This window comes from Lates calcarifer, linkage group LG19 (genome assembly GCF_001640805.2).
Source record: "Lates calcarifer isolate ASB-BC8 linkage group LG19, TLL_Latcal_v3, whole genome shotgun sequence".
Lineage (NCBI taxonomy): Eukaryota > Metazoa > Chordata > Actinopteri > Centropomidae > Lates > Lates calcarifer.
The window spans coordinates 531,235-549,390 of record NC_066851.1 but is presented as its reverse complement, the minus strand read 5'-3'; the positions used below and the strand labels follow the sequence as shown (position 1 = coordinate 549,390).

The 18,156-nt window shown below is 41.1% G+C and overlaps 1 protein-coding gene across 1 annotated transcript in view; it reads right to left on the bottom strand.

The window, feature by feature from the left end:
• gabrb1 (gamma-aminobutyric acid type A receptor subunit beta1) overlaps positions 1-17,382 on the bottom strand; it is a 72,118-nt gene extending 54,736 nt beyond the window's left edge. The window contains exons 1-3 of the mRNA XM_018662213.2: positions 15,939-17,382; positions 15,756-15,847; positions 15,592-15,659 (exon numbers count right to left, since the gene is read on the bottom strand). Of these exons, the coding sequence (XP_018517729.1) occupies positions 15,592-15,659; positions 15,756-15,847; positions 15,939-16,018 (240 nt within the window). The 5' untranslated portion in view covers positions 16,019-17,382. The remainder of the gene's footprint in view (positions 1-15,591; positions 15,660-15,755; positions 15,848-15,938) is intronic.
• Positions 17,383-18,156: the final 774 nt, after the last annotated feature.

Sequence of the window (18,156 nt, the reverse complement as noted above, 5' to 3'; positions counted from 1 at the left end):
TCTGAAAAACTCACTGTACATGGACCTACAACGCTTGCTAGCTAAGCAACATAACTGGGCTAAACTATCCACAATGCGACACTCTAAAATGCCATAGGTACACTAATATTTGATCCATTCAAAAAGACTATCAGTTGTAATGAATGGAAACGAAATGCACCAGGAGATAAATACTGCCTTATATTATGGCCAATATGGTCATCATTTCCTTTACATTGTAGTCTGCAGAATAAGAGCAGAACAGCAAGAAATTTTACATTTGAACTGGAATTTAGTTTACAGTAAGGAAAAGACTGTAAGAAACTGCGTTTTGTGGCAACAAGAGATTTGAGATACGTGATTTTTTTTTTTGTGTTTATACTAAGAAAAAATAAGAATTCTAAGATCTTAATTTGTTTTCATTCTTTCTTCACTCAAAAAAGGGAAATTGGCTGGCTGTTACTTTAACTTAAGTGTAACATATATTCTGTATGAAATAAATTAATGTTTGATGAACGTGATTAAATAATGTAGTATTTACATGAAATTCAACAACCTAACGGGTATTAGATTAATTTATGTTGAGGTGAGTTTCTACGCATTACCAGGAAAGTCAAAGCTGTCATTGCGGGAAGAAAGATATTGCGACAAGGAGGATCATTGAAAAGATCAACTGTTGGTATGCACATGGACAATGTGAGTAAAAATCCATCGTCATCCAACAAAATGCAAATAGTGTGCATAAATGTCACCAGTTGGCTGTTAACCATTCTCAGCAATATTTTGTCTGAATGATATGTCATATTGTGTTATTTACTAATTTAAGCCTATCGTCACCACATGCATGACTAATTGTCGGGGTGAAAATAACGCATTACACTTACTCTCATTATTGTAACAGTCCTTTTTCATGTATTTGTACTTACATTTGTATATAGCCTACTGAAAATAGGTAACTTTGCATTTAGCTTACATAAGTCTTTATCACTGGCCAAGTGGCAGTCGCAGCCGAGCTAGCAGTTAGCAAACAGTAGAACAATAGAATGATACACAAAGATGCAATGCAATTAAACATGGCATGGGTATGGGTGAAACTCTCCTTTGCTTCCATATGTGTGTCTAGTATTAATTCTATAAGAAACATCAGGCTGTTTAATTTATGTGAATTACTAATTCACAGAAATTAAACAGCCATGCCATGGTGGCTTTAGCTATTTTTATTTATTTGTGTTTAATGAATAAATTATTTTATTTTATTTTCTGCTGGACTTGCAGGTGTCCAGCCTTTAACATAAATATCTGTCTTGATTTTTGGGGGGGTGGAGAGATGTGGAGGTGCAAGGAGTGCAGTGTATCTCTATCTGGTCGATATGAACTACTGAAACATTTTAGACTCCAGCACAGCCATAGTCAACGTTACCCACGCCCATACACAAACTGCCCATGTACTGGAATGCATATGCATTTAAATAGAGTTCATCCTAATCAAAAATCTCAGGAGCTGCTGGAATTGTCAACATTCAGTTGTCAGGAGAGAGAGAGATTTCAAGCCAGGTGTTAATAATAGGTGTTAAGAATTCTATTCTATTCTATTTATATTCTGTGTCGTTTGCTAACTGTCCTGCATGCTGCCCTGTCTTTCGTTCGCAAACTGTTGTTGTACTGCCCTGTGTGATGTGTTCTGTCTGCATTTGCTGCTGGAAACGTAATTTCCCCGAGGGAGTCATCCCAAAGGGATCAATAAAGTCTGTCTAAGTCTAAGTCTAAGTTACAACTACTTAAGTCTCACAAGAATCCTCTGATAATCCCGAGGAAGGTGGATGTGATCATGATGACTCGGCAGTTGAAGGCATTGAGGCCATTTGAGTACATAGTTGATGCCATGCCAAAGAAAAAATGAAGTTTTCAGTATGTGCCTATATTGAAGTCTTATGCAGGCAGCTCTTATAGGATAGGAAAGATGTTGTGGACAAGGTAGTTGAAAACCACAGTACCACAGCATAGTAGTAGGTTCACTGGGGAGCAATATATTTACAAATCTTCTCAGGATGGTTCACACTTTCAGGAAAACTGTTTTCTTCTGATTTGAAAATTTTGGTAAGTTTGTAATCCTGTATGTATATGTAATCCTCCAGGTACCTCTTGCAGGAAACACAAGCTCTGTGGAATCTACTGGACTTTGAGTAATTTACCTCCAGGCTCACATTCATCACTATCCTCAATTTACTTGGCAGTCTTGTGTAAAACTGATGATGTAAACAAGTGTTTTACATTCCCTTCTTCAAGATATGAAAAGTCTAGAGCAGCAGGGAGTTTTCATTCCATTGCTTGGCAGATGTCTTAAAGGCACATTTCAGGTTCTTGTGGCAGATAACCTGGGAGCTCACAGTATAGCAGGTTTCAATGAGAGCTTTTCTGGTGGGTACATCTGCCAATTTTGCACAGGAACAAAAACAGATATCCAAACAAAAGAGGTAAAGTCATCTTATTCGGTAGTGAGTTCACATTACCCATGATCACAGAAGGTACTGTAGGCTTTAATCGCCACTTCTTCACTAAACACTTAGCCTTTAGCTTTGCGCCCGCTCTGCAGCCACTATACGGCCACTTCACCTCGTCAGGTAAATGGTAAAACCACCCCGGTACAGGACCATGTTTTCAGAGGAAGAAGTAATCCCCTCGAATAAACGGGTCTCGGTGTGAAAAAATTTATATCCATAGGATAGAATAACACAGAGTATCACACAGATTAGAAAAAGAGCAAAATTAAAAAGTAAATAAAGAGAAAACAGAGAAAAAAAGAGTAAGGCACACATGGAGCTGCTGAAATGGCAGGCACTCGCGTCAGTGCCGGAAACGTAATCTGGTGCAAATTTTTACAAAGAACATTTCAGGGCCTTTGAGTTGAGTGTATGTCCAGCCAGAGAAACTATTTTGATTGAGTTTGGTGAACTGGCTGATGACTACCCTTTGGCAAACTACTTTGTTGGACCTCTTCAGATGGTAACATTAAAAAAACACATAAACATATAGGATGTAGTAAGAATCAGATTACATGTGAAATGAAATGGCTTCTCCAGTGAAGCTCAGAATAATTCTAGGAGAAAACAATTCCCAGAGACTGATCCCTCCAGATGGGATTCCAGAGTCTGTCAGCAAACTCGCCCAGCAAATTAAGAGGCAGTGTGGAATAGAAGGGGACTTCAGGCTTCAATTCATGGATGCTGAGTTTGGGAATTCATTCACCAACTTGCTGTCAATGTCAGAAGTCCAGGACAAAAGTACCATCAAGGTAATCTTTAATTCAACTACACCTGCCCAGTCTAGTGGTGCAACCTCCCACCCTCCAGATGACTCCTCATCCCTTTCATCTGGTACCTCATTTGATACAGACATCCTCTGGATGGCCCTGTGTGTTCCATGTGCCCTGGTTCTCTTATGATACTGAGCTGCAGCTGGATAGGGCCAACACTGCTTTCAAAGAAACTGGAACTTTGTTGAACCCTGATACTAAACTTAAATCTGCTATTCTTTATGGTCTAAGTGAAGCCACAGTCCAGTATAAAGTGTACCTCTCTGACCGTGAATTTGAAGATGTAGTGGAGGCTCTTGTATCAACACATCCATGTTTGAAAGAGCCAGGTTCAGTTACTGGCTATGGTGGATGGAAGATAAGCTTGAAGTATAAGCTTGCCAACTACAGAATGAAGCCTAGGAGGCTTGGATACCCAGAAGTTACAGTGAATGCCCTAACACACAAGCCTGATGGCAAATGCCTATGGTGTAAAGAAGCCGAAAAAAGCAGAGGTGAATTATTGTCCTGCTTATCCATCCGCTGAAACAGCAGAAACACTAGAAAAGATTAGAGTGGCCATCCTCTCAGAAGTACAGAAAAGAAACAATGAGGAAAAGGTGATGATGATGATGGACAAGACCTTTGCACACAGAAGGCAGAGGTAGTTCGAGAGGTACCCATGATAGCTGATTCAAACAGATGCGCTATCTTCCATGTGCGTGAAGTAAGAAAGTAGAATAAATAGTATAGTATGCAGTAAATACTTAGAAACTGCACTGTATGTGGCATTTAACAATGTAAACTTAAAGAAACAGATCATAGCTCCAGATAGAGAGCTAAGTCTTGTTACCACTTTCCACAACTAGATTGCGGACATGTGCTGCTTTGATCCTAACACCATTTCAGGGCATGTGTCTATACAAAGTGTATGAGGAAATTGAGTTTGAAAGACACCCTCCTGAGCTGATGAGGACACGCTTGTAGTCAGCAATACAGAGCAAATTACAGAGAAAGCACGCAAAATGTCAAGATGTCTGTTCAGTGATGAGTATTAGATGAGTAAATTTACCCCCATCATAAATGTTGGGTGCTATTCAATATTTTTCTCATTTACAGCATGCCTTTATCTCTAACCATTTCTAAGCTACAGCCTTTTGAATTCTTGATATCAAAATTGAATATTTTCTTAAAATAACTGTGGCCATGTTGTAAAAGGGTTAAAAGACATTAGCAGACTCTGAGAAGTAACTCATAAACTGATTAGGACTTACTGAAGGCAAGCAGCAACAGCAGCCTTTGTTGGCACAAGCAGCAGCATTTGTATGCAGGAAACGGATATATAGATGAATACATGTATTGTGTACTAGCATGTCTTGAACAGACTACTGTGTCTAATGTGTAACTAAAACTGACATCAAAATAGCCAATCTGAGGTTTTGTACCATTGTTTTTTGTTTGTTTGTTTGTTTTTGTGCATCTGTACTTGAATGCAGAATTCAAGGGAATCACAACGATCTATTTGCAGTCAAAGTTCTTCTCTGGGCTGGTTGCTCACTCTACAAACCTGATCAAGGTGTATGCCAAGAAAGGAGGAGTTCTAGGGAGAAAGATCAAGCAAATTATGGTACCCATAACCCAGGTATGATAACAATGGAAAAGTGACAGAAAAGCTGATCGTCAGTATTTTTCAACTTAACTGATAAGATAAGATAAGATAATCCTTTATTAGTCCCACAGTGGGGAAATTTACATTGTTGCAGCAGCATAAGTGACTGAAAAAGTTAGAAAGACATAAATACAAGTAAGGGCAAAAATAAAAACAAGATAAGGTTGTAGCTGGTGAAGTCCTTGGGGTGCTGCTTCTTCGGCACTGGTACCACACAAGATGTCTTCCACAGCTGTGGGACTTTCCCTAACCTCAAGCTTGTGTTGAAGAGCTGCTCCACGATCCCACACAGTTGGTCTGCGCAGGACTTCAGGAGCCTGGAGCTGATGCCATCTGGACCCGTGGCCTTCCTTGCCTTGATCCTCCTGAGCTCCTCTCTCACCTGGGTTGTTGTGAGGGACAGATTGGAGCAGGGGGGCTGTGTGTTGGAAGGTGTGGGTGGAGGGGGTGGGTATTTGGCAGGAGGAGCAGTGGGGGGTAGCTGTGAGCTGAACACTGTGGGCAGGGGTGTGGAGGTGGGGGTGGGGCAGTGTACTGTGGGAGTAGACGAGGGGGGTTGCAGCAGGGACCCCACTGTTGTCATTCTGCTGTAGCTGCTCTTCCCCTCCCTGATCTTCCTCCTCAGCTCCTTCTGCACAGCCTTCAGCTCCTCCTTATCTCCTGACCTAAAGACCCTCTTTTTCTCCTTGAGGAGAGCCTTCATGTCAGGATTAATCCAGGGTTTGTTGTTTGAGAAACACCGTACAGTCCTGGTGGGTACAGTGTTCTCCACACAGAAGTTAATATAATCTGTTATGCAGTTTGTTAGACTGTCGATGCCCTCCCCATGACAGTCACTGAGCTCGGTCCACACAGCTGTCCTAAAACAGTCCTTCAGAGCCTCTTCAGTCTCGGTGGACCATCTTTTCACTGTGCGGGTGACAGCTGGTTGCCTGTGTACAAGGGTCCTGTACACAGGCAGGAGATGAACCAGATTGTGGTCAGATCTTCCCAGGGGAGGGAGAGGTGATGAGTTATATGCCTCCTTGGTGTTGGCATAAAACAGGTCCAGGATTGTATTGTCTCTGGTGTGGCATGTCACATACTGGGTGAAAGTGGGCAGAGTGGAGGACGGAGAGGCATGATTGAAATCACCAGAAATAAGGAGGGCCTGAGGGTGCTGTGTCTGCAGTCTGCCTACCACAGAGTGGAGGACATCACAGGCGTCGTTGGCGTTAGCAGAGGGGGGAATATACGCTGCTATCATGATAACGTGCGAAAATTCTCTCGGCTAATGGCCAACAGTTCAATGTCCCTATAGCAGAGTCATTCTTTAATAGTGATGTGCCCAGAGTTACACCATCTATCATTAACAAACACAGCCAGTCCTCCTCCTTTCCTTTTACCACTCTCCGTCGTTCTGTCCGCCCTCACCAGATGAAACCCGTCCAGAGCGGCGTTCGTATTCGTAGTTACCGTGGTCAGCCATGTCTCTGTGAACACCAAGATGCTGCACTCCCGATATTCCCTCTGGTGCCAGGTCAGTGCCGTCAGCTCATCCATCTTGTTCGGGAGAGATCTTACGTTCCCCATGATGACTGACGGGAGGATGGGTCTGTACCGTCTCCTCCGAGCGCGACGCTCAGCTCCGGCACGGCTCCCCCATCTCCTCCTGCGCAGTTCGCGGGGAACATCAGGCCTTACTTGGGGCAGCAGCTCTGACTTGCAGAGCACCAACAGCTGATCCCTAGTGTAAACAATAGGGCCATAGCTGCGTACAGTATCCCCAGACACGGTTGCAAAAAGTACAAAAAGCACAAGCAGGGCCACTGCAAAAACAGCGACACTGGGGCCCATAGTGCACAAAACAAAAAGGAAACAAAACCACACACAAAATAGCTAAAGAAAAATTAAAGAACACGGACATAGAGAAGAAAGAACTTAACAGTATGAAGGAGCTGCCGCAACAGGCTGCCACTCGTGCAGCGCCATTACAGCCTGGCCTGGCCATTGCGAAAATGGTTGATGTTCTGTAGAAAAGGGACATACTCAAATCACTTCCTGTACACTTATATGTATGTAGCGCAAAGTGGGTTAGTTTAGTGAAGAAAAGGTGTGTGTCATGAAGCATTCTGAAATGTTAATTAACAGAAGCAACTTTTTGTGGTGCAAAAATGCCCTTTTTAAGCACCAAATAAACATTGTCACTGTTTAGTATTATGAAGCCCTGTCCCTGACAGTAGTTTTTAAAAGAGTAGAGCTAGAACAGTTCTAGTTCTACCACAGTGGCCACAGAGCATGCTGTGTACAGTACAGGGAAAACAAGGGAAAAACTAATTAGTTTAAATATATTTGTAAAATGTCCTAAATACAATTATTTCTGTGGTGCCTATGACTTCAAATAAACCTTTCAAAGGGTAGCTAATTAGTTAGGGGTTCTTCCAGTATTTCAATGTTGTTTGGTTCCCGGTGTCATCTTAAATGCTGCATGTTATCTCATTTAACCACTACAAGGTACTGTATATGAACATGGATTCTGTGGATGGACCTGTAGTGAGCTGTTCATGTGAGGAACCTCTAAAGTATCAGTAAATTTAGATTAATAAGCAACTCAGGGAAAGGTGTAGTTGAAGTAATAGGTGCCAGCAGCTGCTGGATCCCAGGTGTTTGCGTACTAATAAGACTAATAAGAAATGATGGAAAACAGTGGAAAACCGAAAATACTAATGTCATCAAAAGATTAAAAAGAAAAAAAGCTTCCATTGTGTAGTCAACAATTAGGGATTCTTTAAAAACAAAAAAGCATATTGAAAACAAATGGCTTTTAATGTTGTGACTTCCTGATTCACTCTGCTGTCTGGTTGAGATGGTGTTTCCTAAAGTTTTTTGACAGCATTGACATGAGACAGGAATGCATCTGTAAAGGTCTTTGTGTCTACTTGAACAAAGATCCAGAGAAGCTAGTGAGGGAATGTATGGTATGTGAATTTGAGCTGTGGCTCAGGAGGTAGAGCAGTCGCCCACCAATCAGAAGGTTGGTGGTTCGATTCCCGGCTCCTCCAGTCTGCATGCAGAAGTATCCTTGGGCAAGATACTGAACCCCAAATTGTGTGAATTTTGATTTTGATTGTTTGTGTGAATGTGTTTAGAAAGCACATTATATATATAGAACATGTGCTGTATGAATGTGTGTGAATGGGGTGAATGTGATCTGTAGTGTAAAGCGCTTTGAGTGGTTGAAAAGACAAGAAAAGCACTATATAAGTACAGTCCATTTACCTTATCTACTTCTAAGTTGGAATAAATGGGGTTTCCAATTTGCTTTAAAATTTTGAAAAAAAAATAAGGCCTTAAAACTTGAATTGAAATGTATCTACCTGCCTACTGCATTGCATTTGTAAACAAACCAGACATGTAATTACAAATGAATGTCTGCACAGAATAACAATGTAAGAGTCCCACAGGCAGATGTATGCATGCATGCAATGAAATTGAGCATGAGACATTCTGAAGAAGAAGCACACATTCTCCTTCCTAATAATGGCCTGCAAAGTTGTTAAGTGGCGGCAATCAGACAGGCCACTAAACCACTAAAATACACATTTGAAGGTCTGTAGAAGATCATAATGGAACTAGATGGAAACAAACTGTCTGCAAAAGTTCAAACTTTGAACATATTGTTTAGACACCAATGACAATGACAGCTGGGATAGGCTCCACCCCCCCATCATCTGACCGACACCAGCCTCCTCTAAAGTTATCCAGATAACGTTAAGTAGGCTATGTGAGAGCTTATTTTTCCTCAACCAAGAGAGGCCCACAGCTTACACGACCACCTGCAAAGAAACCTGCAAGAAACGTTTGAAAAGTTTGCCAAGGCAGAAAGTCTGTGAGTAAACTCAACTAATCCTGAACCGCTGAGACACCGACAGAATCCGTCACTTGGTTCCTGTGTTTCCATGGTTACCATTGCAACCTCAGCCGCCTAGATTCCAGCAAGTCTGCAGCTGATGCATTCAAAGTAGGCCAGTCTTCACATTCTGCTCGTGACAAAAGTTGTAAACTTTAATTTTCACCATTGATAGACATCTCAAAATTCAGTACAAACAGATAATAGTTACAGACTAAACCTATTTGCTTCCACCATGTCACTCTGCTCATTTTACCTGCAGTTAGTTCACCATGCTAGTTTGATCATCCTTACATTCCTGTTATATTTTTATTTCCCATGTTTCACTACACTACATTAACTTTAGTAATCAATAAATTGTAAATACTCATGCAGGCATTTTTGTGTGTTTCTTTGCAATGGTAACCTGGATCAAGAAATCACAATCTTAGATATCATACTGATTAAATTTTATGGTGTGGATATTAATGCAGAATATTGATATTAAAATTAATATCCCCGATTTCCATTCCAAAATTGGAAATTGGACGGTGGTGCCCCATAAATTAGTGTAAATTGGATTTTCCAAAGATTATTTTGTGCATTTATGCAACAACAAGCTGTAGACTTAATTGATACTTACTTACTATTCACTGTGTTGTGCAAATGTTTGCCAACTACAGAACATTTCCCCTTGTGCAAAGGGGAATGTCAGACTGAACTTTTAGTTTTAGCTTTTCAGTTTCTCATATGTTTGCAAGCAACTATAAAACACTGTCACACTATAATTGCTCAAGAAGGGTATAGACTTTGTTCTTTATATTCTGTTATTCTTTGAATGAACTTAAATAAAACATGGAAAATATTTCCACACAATTAGATGGCTTTCTTTGAGCATTAAGCAGTTCTGTTTGGCCAACTTAATTTACTTAGGTTAGATGAACCTAATTTACTAGTATTGTGTCATTGTTTGATTGTAAAATTAATTGGACCAACCCTATTAAATTAATTTGGACAACCGTAGTAATTAAGTTGAAACAACCTTAATAAATTATATTGACCCAACCCAAGTAAATCAATTTGGACCCAACCCTAGTAAGTATAAATTGATTCAACCCAAGTACCTTAAGTTGGACCAACAGAATTGCTTATTGCTGAAAGAAAGCCATCTAATAGTGTGGAAATACTTTCCATGATTTTTTTAAGTTCATCTAAAGAGTTATTTTTTTGAGTGTTCATATATCCTTAGATGTATCGTGAGTGTATCAAACCGTGAGCCCTGTATCAAGTACTGAACCAAATCGTGAGTTGATTGAATGATTACACCCCTACTTAAAGATAATTGGTACAGATAATGGATGGATGGGTATCACCTCATGGACTTGTTTCTGTACTTCTTGTTAGATATCAGTGCTGCTTTTGATACGATTGACCATCACATTCTTTTACAGAGACTGAAGCACTCTATTGGCATTAAAGGAACTGCACTAAACTGGTTTAAGTCCTATTTATCTGATAGGCTTCAGTTTGTACATATTAACAACTACTCCTCCATACACACAAAAGTTAGACATGGAGTTCCACAAGGGTTGGTGCTTGGACCAATCCTCTTCACTCTGTATATGCTTCCCTTGGGCAACATTATCAGGAATCACTCCATAAATTTCCACTGTTATGCAGATGATACACAACTATAGCTGTCAATGAAGCTTAATGAAACCAATCAGTTAGCTAAACTTCAGGCATGCCTTAGGGACATTAAGACTTGACAAGCAACTTTTTACACCTCAGAAATACATTTTCTGATGACCTAGTTACATGCCCTGGCCGCCAGCTCCACTGTAAACAACCATGGAGTTATCTTTGACCAGGATGTGTCACATAAAGCAAACTTCTAGGACTGCTTTCTTTCACTGTGCCTAATACAAAAAAATGGCAAACCCAGAGGGAACGATCACCAACTCTGCTAAAGCTGCGTTACTGATAACAGTCTGACCTTCAAGTCACTTTACAGTTAGAGACTCAAAATCAGTGAATATAAATTAAAGGTACTCTGAAGGGAAACTGGTCTGTCAGTCAGGTAAATCCTGTTTCTGTGTGTGTGATGGTGATGGAGACATATTCTCTCCCATCAGATGAAGTGCACCCCACCACAGAGAAGTGTAAAAAAAAAGTTTGAGGGTCCTCACAGATGAGCAGTGACCAAGAGATGCCCTGTCATGTGACATCTGGCTGCAAGAGAGGTGACAAACAAAGCAGATACTGAGAGGACCAGCAGCTAAACATATCATCTGATCTCTGCATTGCACCTCACATTAAACTCCTCAGCTTGTACAGATCATGCCTCTCTGTATGCTAAAATCCTCTCCTCCTCAGATTTTTAGCTTTGCTGAGATCAGGGAACACAGTGACAAGCATGAGGAGTCAGGCAATCATACAGGTTGGAAACAAACCAGCAGTTTATCCAGATTAAAAATCAAAATGAAACATTTCTATGCAACTAACCCTTAAAGAAATGTTACTCATTCCTCACTACAGAGGCACATTAATACTTGTTACTAGTTGTGCTTGTAAAAAAAAAAAAAAAAAAAAAAACAAGTTAAATTTTGCCCCAGCTTCCCCTTATTTGATTCTTTTTTAACATTAAAAATCTTAGTTATTGCAGCTTTAATATTACAGTCACGCATGCCTTTGACAAGTCAAAATATCTGCTGAGGTGAAACGTGCCTTTAAAAGCTTTAATTTCCCTCATTTTCACACATTTTCTCCTCTGACCATCTGAAACTGATCCGCAGGTAGGAAGGAGGCAAAAACTGATAGTGGTGAGTTCAGGTGTTTTTGTAGCACCAGGCATTGCTGTATCACTGACTTTCACTTTGAAGTTTCAATGTGTCACTTTGTATGTGCAGAAGAGTTCCAACTGGCACCAAGATTTAATTTAGACAGTCATGGTCTAAATTTATCTGAGGCCACACATATAGATATATACCTTATAATCACATCTTACTGTATGTCCAGAACTTTCAGGCTTCTAGCTCGCTTTGCTCCTGCTTCAGTGGTGTCTTGTGTCAAGAGTTTTCATCAAACAGAGCAACAACAGCCTCTCCCCACAGTCCATTCACTGACCCATAATGACAGACATGGATAACGCAGTCCAATCAGATGTGAGCTTCCATTTCAAAACTTTTAACAGCTTCATGTAAAGCTAACAAACAGTTCATAACCTGTGCTCACAATTAATGCACATCATTAACTCTACAAATACTGTCTGTATTTACTTGCACAATTTCACACTGATGTAAAGATGACTTATGTATAAGAGGTATGAATGTAACAAGCTCTATTCTGATACAGACTAGCTGACTGCCAGTAAATAGCATCATTCAATAAAGCAGTTTGCAGACACAGATTAAAGTCATCAGTGAAACATTCAGAACTGTTGACACTTTGTACTGGGAAAATCTTCAAACAAGGTGCTAGAAAAAGGTCAAAATTATTTTACTAGAGTGGCATTTCTATTCTGAGAAAATAAAACTTCTAAGGATGCAATAAGAGACAAATATGGCTGGATAAGATGGATATAACTTAACTTTCTCTGGAGAGCATGGAGAGCATGGAAGTACAAGCCTATGTTTTAGCGTGGAAATGTTAACATTCACATTAATAATAGATTCTGACCTAAAATGTTGCCAAACATGAGAAGTGATATCATTATCAACCTTCAACAGTCCATATTAGCCAAACCTAAACTTAGCGCTCCAGTTCAAGGAAAATGAAATGATTAACTAACCACAGTTTTCAATATTCACAGATCCTCTGAGACACACTTCCACACAGCAGTTACAGGCTTTAAAGGAGACTGAATGGCTCAGTGTAAGAGTCATTCTGCTACCTAATATGAGTGTGATCCGCCTTGAATGTGCAGCAAGAAAGCAAATACACCACACAAACCAATAATTGTATATAATTCACCGACTAATGGTCACAGGAACTTAACAAAAGTAATCTAACATGTATGTATCCATTGCCACAGGTTCTGCTTTCATGGCTTCCATCCTGCTCCTGCTCTGCACGTGAGTTCCTGGTGTTATATCTGAGCACTGCTCAGGAGCTGGTTCTATATCTGAATTACAAGTTATTACAGTATTTTTGTCAGCAGTGCTGTTGATTGATTGATTGTTGATTGATAAATGTGACATCACATCAAAACAAGGATGACACCCACAAACACAACCTCCTGTATAGTGAACACCAGTGAACTGTGTCTGTATAGAGGACAACCAATACTTCAACAGTGGAGGATGCTCAACAAAACTTCACACTATACAAAACAATACATCCCTGTGCAGTATCACCCACATGTTAAATGGTTCAGAACTGTACCTTGTTAAAACAACTGCATTATTCCTAAGACAAAGTGTGTGGTATTTTATCTAATTGATCATTTAAAAAAAAAAGGTTCAAACAGGCCTTAAAGTACAACCTCAATACACTAGTGACTACACCTGTGACCATGAAAACAAAAGTCTGTTTATTTTTGATGAATACAGCTTTCCAATTAAGGCTAACTGCATGAACAAAGTTAGAAAAGAACCTGAATGAGGCCACACACAATGCACCACTTACACAACCTTGCACTGAGAAACAGTGCTAGATACCTGCAATTAACCTATTATGGAAGTGATACCCTGATGCAAATCAGCTGGCTGTACAACACATGTAACTTCACCACATCAAAACAGTCAATACCTAGGCTGCAGTCCAATAGTCCTTTTTGCATAGGAAGGTTCCTAACTGAGTGAGATGACCCGGAACTATCTCAGTGGCAGCCATGCTAAGAGCTGGTCTAATTCTCTAAATGTTAAGGAAAGGAGCTTCAGTGCCTATCTTATCTACTTTAGCATAAGATACACTGGACCTTCCTTCACAAAAGGAGAGAATGCCATCCCATAGTACCTTGTGGCAGCAGCTTTTAAAGCAATGCACTGTTTTAGTTTCACTGCAGCAGATCCATAAACACCAACCATACATTTCTGCATGAATTTAAGTTACTCTGGACTATTTTAATGGCTCAACTTTCTCAACTTATACATTGGTTTCAATGTTATAATATTATAAGTGTTGGACAGGAAACCTTATTGTAGCCTACAGCACAGACTTTGTCACTGTAAATGTCTTCCACATTTTTTTAAAAATAAAGTTGGTTCAAAAAGCCTAGTGTAAGTGCAGTCAAATTCTCTAAATACTGCAGTTCTCTTTTCCTAATTCCTTATCAGTTCTCCTTTGCATCTTTCCTTGACCTCATGACATTGTCCATCAAGGTCAAGGAAAGTGGTTAGGAAGTGGTTAGGAAAGGAGATTATTTTGACTATTGGACCACAGCCCCTGTCTCCATTCTGATTACTCCTGCACCTTAAGGACATGCAGTGCATTACAGACACAATTGTCCAGGTATCTCACACAAACCAGGCCAGGCCCACTCCTTTCCTTCACTGGCCTACTATGAAATCGGTGCTGTGTCAACACAGAGATATTATTTTGAGCACCTTGGCTGCTATCTTAAAAGGTTTCACACTATGCTTTGTGTTTTTCAAGGTTGTGATTACAAGACAAATATTGTATATACACAACATTCCACAGTCATAAGAAACATAATCCACATTCAGAGGAAGACTGTAAGACCTCAGTTTCTCATGAAGAGAAAATAACTGTCAGATTAATCGCCTATGACAGTAATGGTTAGTTCCTGCTCTACATTACTGCCGAAGAAATGTGTACATTTGAAGCTGCCCTTTCTTCCTCTCTCCTCTCCCCTACAGCAGAGCGTGATAATTATTAAACAGATTAGTAATTGCCTACTAACAACCAAAAGTGAATATTACTCATTTTTATGAGTAATTAGTTGTGTAATGTACTGAGAAATGTTAGGTAGACTTTCATAGTTGTTGAATGTAGGTTCTTTTTACTCCAGATACAGAATGAAATCTATGTGCAGATATTTTCCTCAGATTTATTAGGGAGATTCTATAGGTTGTTTTTACAGTGAATTAGAAAAGATGCAGCATATTTAAAGCCTGTCAACCAAACACAGACTGAGCTGTAGCCTAAAGCTGCAGCAAAGCAACAGCAGTTTAAGAGTGCAGAGCTTTTCAGAGATATGCAAACTGACCGTCACACACACACTTTCTGCACGTGCGCCGCCTTCACACAACTGTTTCTGCTTTTAAACTCTGACGGTGTATGTTCCCTGGGCACCTTAGCGAAGCTGCACTGACACCCTGTATTAAGTGGTCAAATCATACTCTGCAGACACTCTGCTTTTCTGGGCCTCCGTCCTCCTGTTGACTCACTGACAGCCGTTATGTAATTACTGCGTTAAAGCCACAGAAAAACGCCCTTCTTTTCACCCTCACGTCCGTTTCCTCCACCTGGCTCTGGCGTCTCTGACACCGGGCTCTCCACGCATGCCTGAGGCCGCAGATGCGTGTGTGGAATCACTAAACAGCGTCTCTCTCTCTCTCTCTCTCTCTCTCTCTTCGTATTGTTAATTCTCAGCTGAAACACCGCGGGGATGTATTTGATGCATACGGATTGACTTTCTCACATTGCGGATCTCTTCATGGTCCTGAAAATGGGGGTGGATGCGGGGTCTCTTTCGTTTCCTGACACTGATTTCTAATCTCTCCATCTGTTAGTTGGAGAGGAGAGAAACTCCTGTCACGTGGAAGCAGCTCGCGCCTCATACCGCATCAACACCCAGTCCGCACGGGGAAAGTAACTTACCATGTTGACTTCAGACACCATGTCGATGCTGGCTATGTCTATGCTCATGCCAACATCCACGGGGGCGCCTATGGAAAATATGAGCGCAGAGCGTTAGTAAGCATCACAGCAACCCGATGAGCATCACACGGTACACGAGCACAGCACACGCTGGCGGCTTTTACCTCCAAAATCAGGCCGCAGTCGGATGTCATAGCCCTTCAGCAGCTTGTCCACGGTGGCTTTCACATATGACATGTTGCTAGGTTCGTTGGCGCTGAGGACAGAAACACGTTTGAGTTGAGAGAGAATCGAACAGGGCCTGTCTGAAACAACACATGACACACGGTGCTCACATCAGAGCTCACCTTTGCGCCCCGCAGACAACAGCCACCAGAAGGGACAAGCAGAGGATCCCCAAGCATCCGCGGTCCAGAGTAGTCCACATCACCAACTCCGATCCTGTCAACGACTTTGACTCAAGATCTCTGCGAAATTATTCCAAGAGCAACGCGTGCGCGTCGTTTTATCAACATCCAAGTGTCGGTGGCGAAGTGTGACAAAACTAAACTGGATCAAAATGTTGCCACGCAGAAAAAAACAGCCTGTGGGTGTTCGAGATGTTCACCTGAAGAGTGGAGGCTGGCGCATGGAGCGGCACATGCAGTCTCCAAGCACTCAGATGTCGGTACACAGATCCCCCCACCCACCCCCCAGCACCCCTCTCAGCTTATTCCAGCAGATGCAGTGTCCGGAGCAGTCCTACGTCAAGCCGGTCCTCCCGCTGCCGCTCCACTTCAACACCTTATAGTGAGCAGTGATCGCGGCTCCCCGGTCACCTTTAGTTACCTTGGGGGCGGGGGGGGGGGGCGCGCTCGTCGTCTAATACGAGCCCTGTCTGAAGAGCTGTGAATATTCCGGGGCTCCGCTAGACACCGGATCCCGTTCAACTCGCTCAACAGCAACTTAATTCATTGTTTAAAATTCCAGGAAACGCATTTAAAACGACGACTGAAACGAGATAAGACTGACGCTGTATGGGAACTGAAGTGGTTTCTGCTCTGCAGACAGGGTGTGAAGGGAATGGACAAGGGCTATCCTGCATTTGACTCGAGTTATTGTTCTTATTCTTTTGACACTAAGATTTTGTTATTCCCACAGTGTTTAGTAATCAGCCCACAATTCAATTCAACGATTCCTTCACCCTTCAGAAACATCTATCTGCCAGAGGGACTCATGTGACTCAAACCTACTCTGTGAATCAAGCAGACTGTACAGGGTAATGTGTAAAAAAGCCAAAACCTGTCAATGAATGTTGATTGTTAGATATGCCATTTTACATTTAGGGTAAGGTACAAAATTCTGCAGTGCTTCACTCACATTTTTGAACGTCATTAGTGTCACATCCTGATAGTGTAATGTTAAAGTCGAAGCTGAGCAATAATGTTAATGTTAAATGGTAGCTGGCAATCATACTGTTTGCAAGTGTGTTACTGTTGTTATGTGTGATGATGTAATTCCTTCATGGGCCTGAATGAACTAGCTAGTGGCTAGCTGAAGTTTTTATCCATATAAAGGTAAGGCTATGATGTAAGCACAATAGTGGATATCAAGTCAACAAGCTATCAGGTTAATGAAATCTGAAAACTTGTAAACTTCTAGAAATGTTATTTTCTTGCAGGCTGAAGTGGATACTGAGCTCTGAGCATCCTCAAGAATCAAGATAGCATAAATGTTACCTTAGACAATTTTTTCATTTAATTTATTTTAAGCATTTTTTATTCCCTTTGAAAATTAACCCACATTACAGTTTTTCTGAATTGCCAAAACACTAAATCCCATTTCTAAACTGTGAACTGCCAAAATATTTTCATCAAATCAATCACACAGTTGGCAAAACGTTAAACACTGTTAATCTGGTTAGACACAATTTGAAAATCTGAAACACCCATTTTGCAAAACTCACATTCTCATTCACAAAACACATTTTGCAGTGTGGTGCACTTTGACCCAGAATGACACACACAGGCCCCAAAAGTTAAACACAACTAACACTACTGTTGTCATCGTTAACACACCACCACTCAACACTGAGCACACGTGTCAAGTCAGTGAAGACTGGAACCCATTCAGTAAACAGGATATAAGCCATTTCAAATACAAGTGGCATGTGTGAGTTGGATTATGATTTCAACGAAGGAGTGCAATGACAGAAGAGGAAGAGGAGTGCATGTCAGAGGTGGTGGACGAGGAGGACGAGGACGAGGAAGAGGAAGAGGAAGAACAAGAGCTATAATTTCAAATGAAATTAGAGCAACGATCATAGATCATGTTCTGGTTCATGGCATGACTATGAGAGAAGCAGGACAACATGTGCGACCAAATGTAAGCAGGTTCTCAGTGGCCTCCTTCATCAGGACATTCAGAGAAGAAAACAGGTTCCGTGATTTTTGGAAAATCATAGTAGAATCTCCTCCAGTCAATGGATGGTGCATTTGATGATACAGGAGTGGAATCTTTTCATGGCTGGATTCGGCAAAAGGATTCTTTCCCCGTTGCTTAGCAAAGAGAGGCCTGCCTGTGATG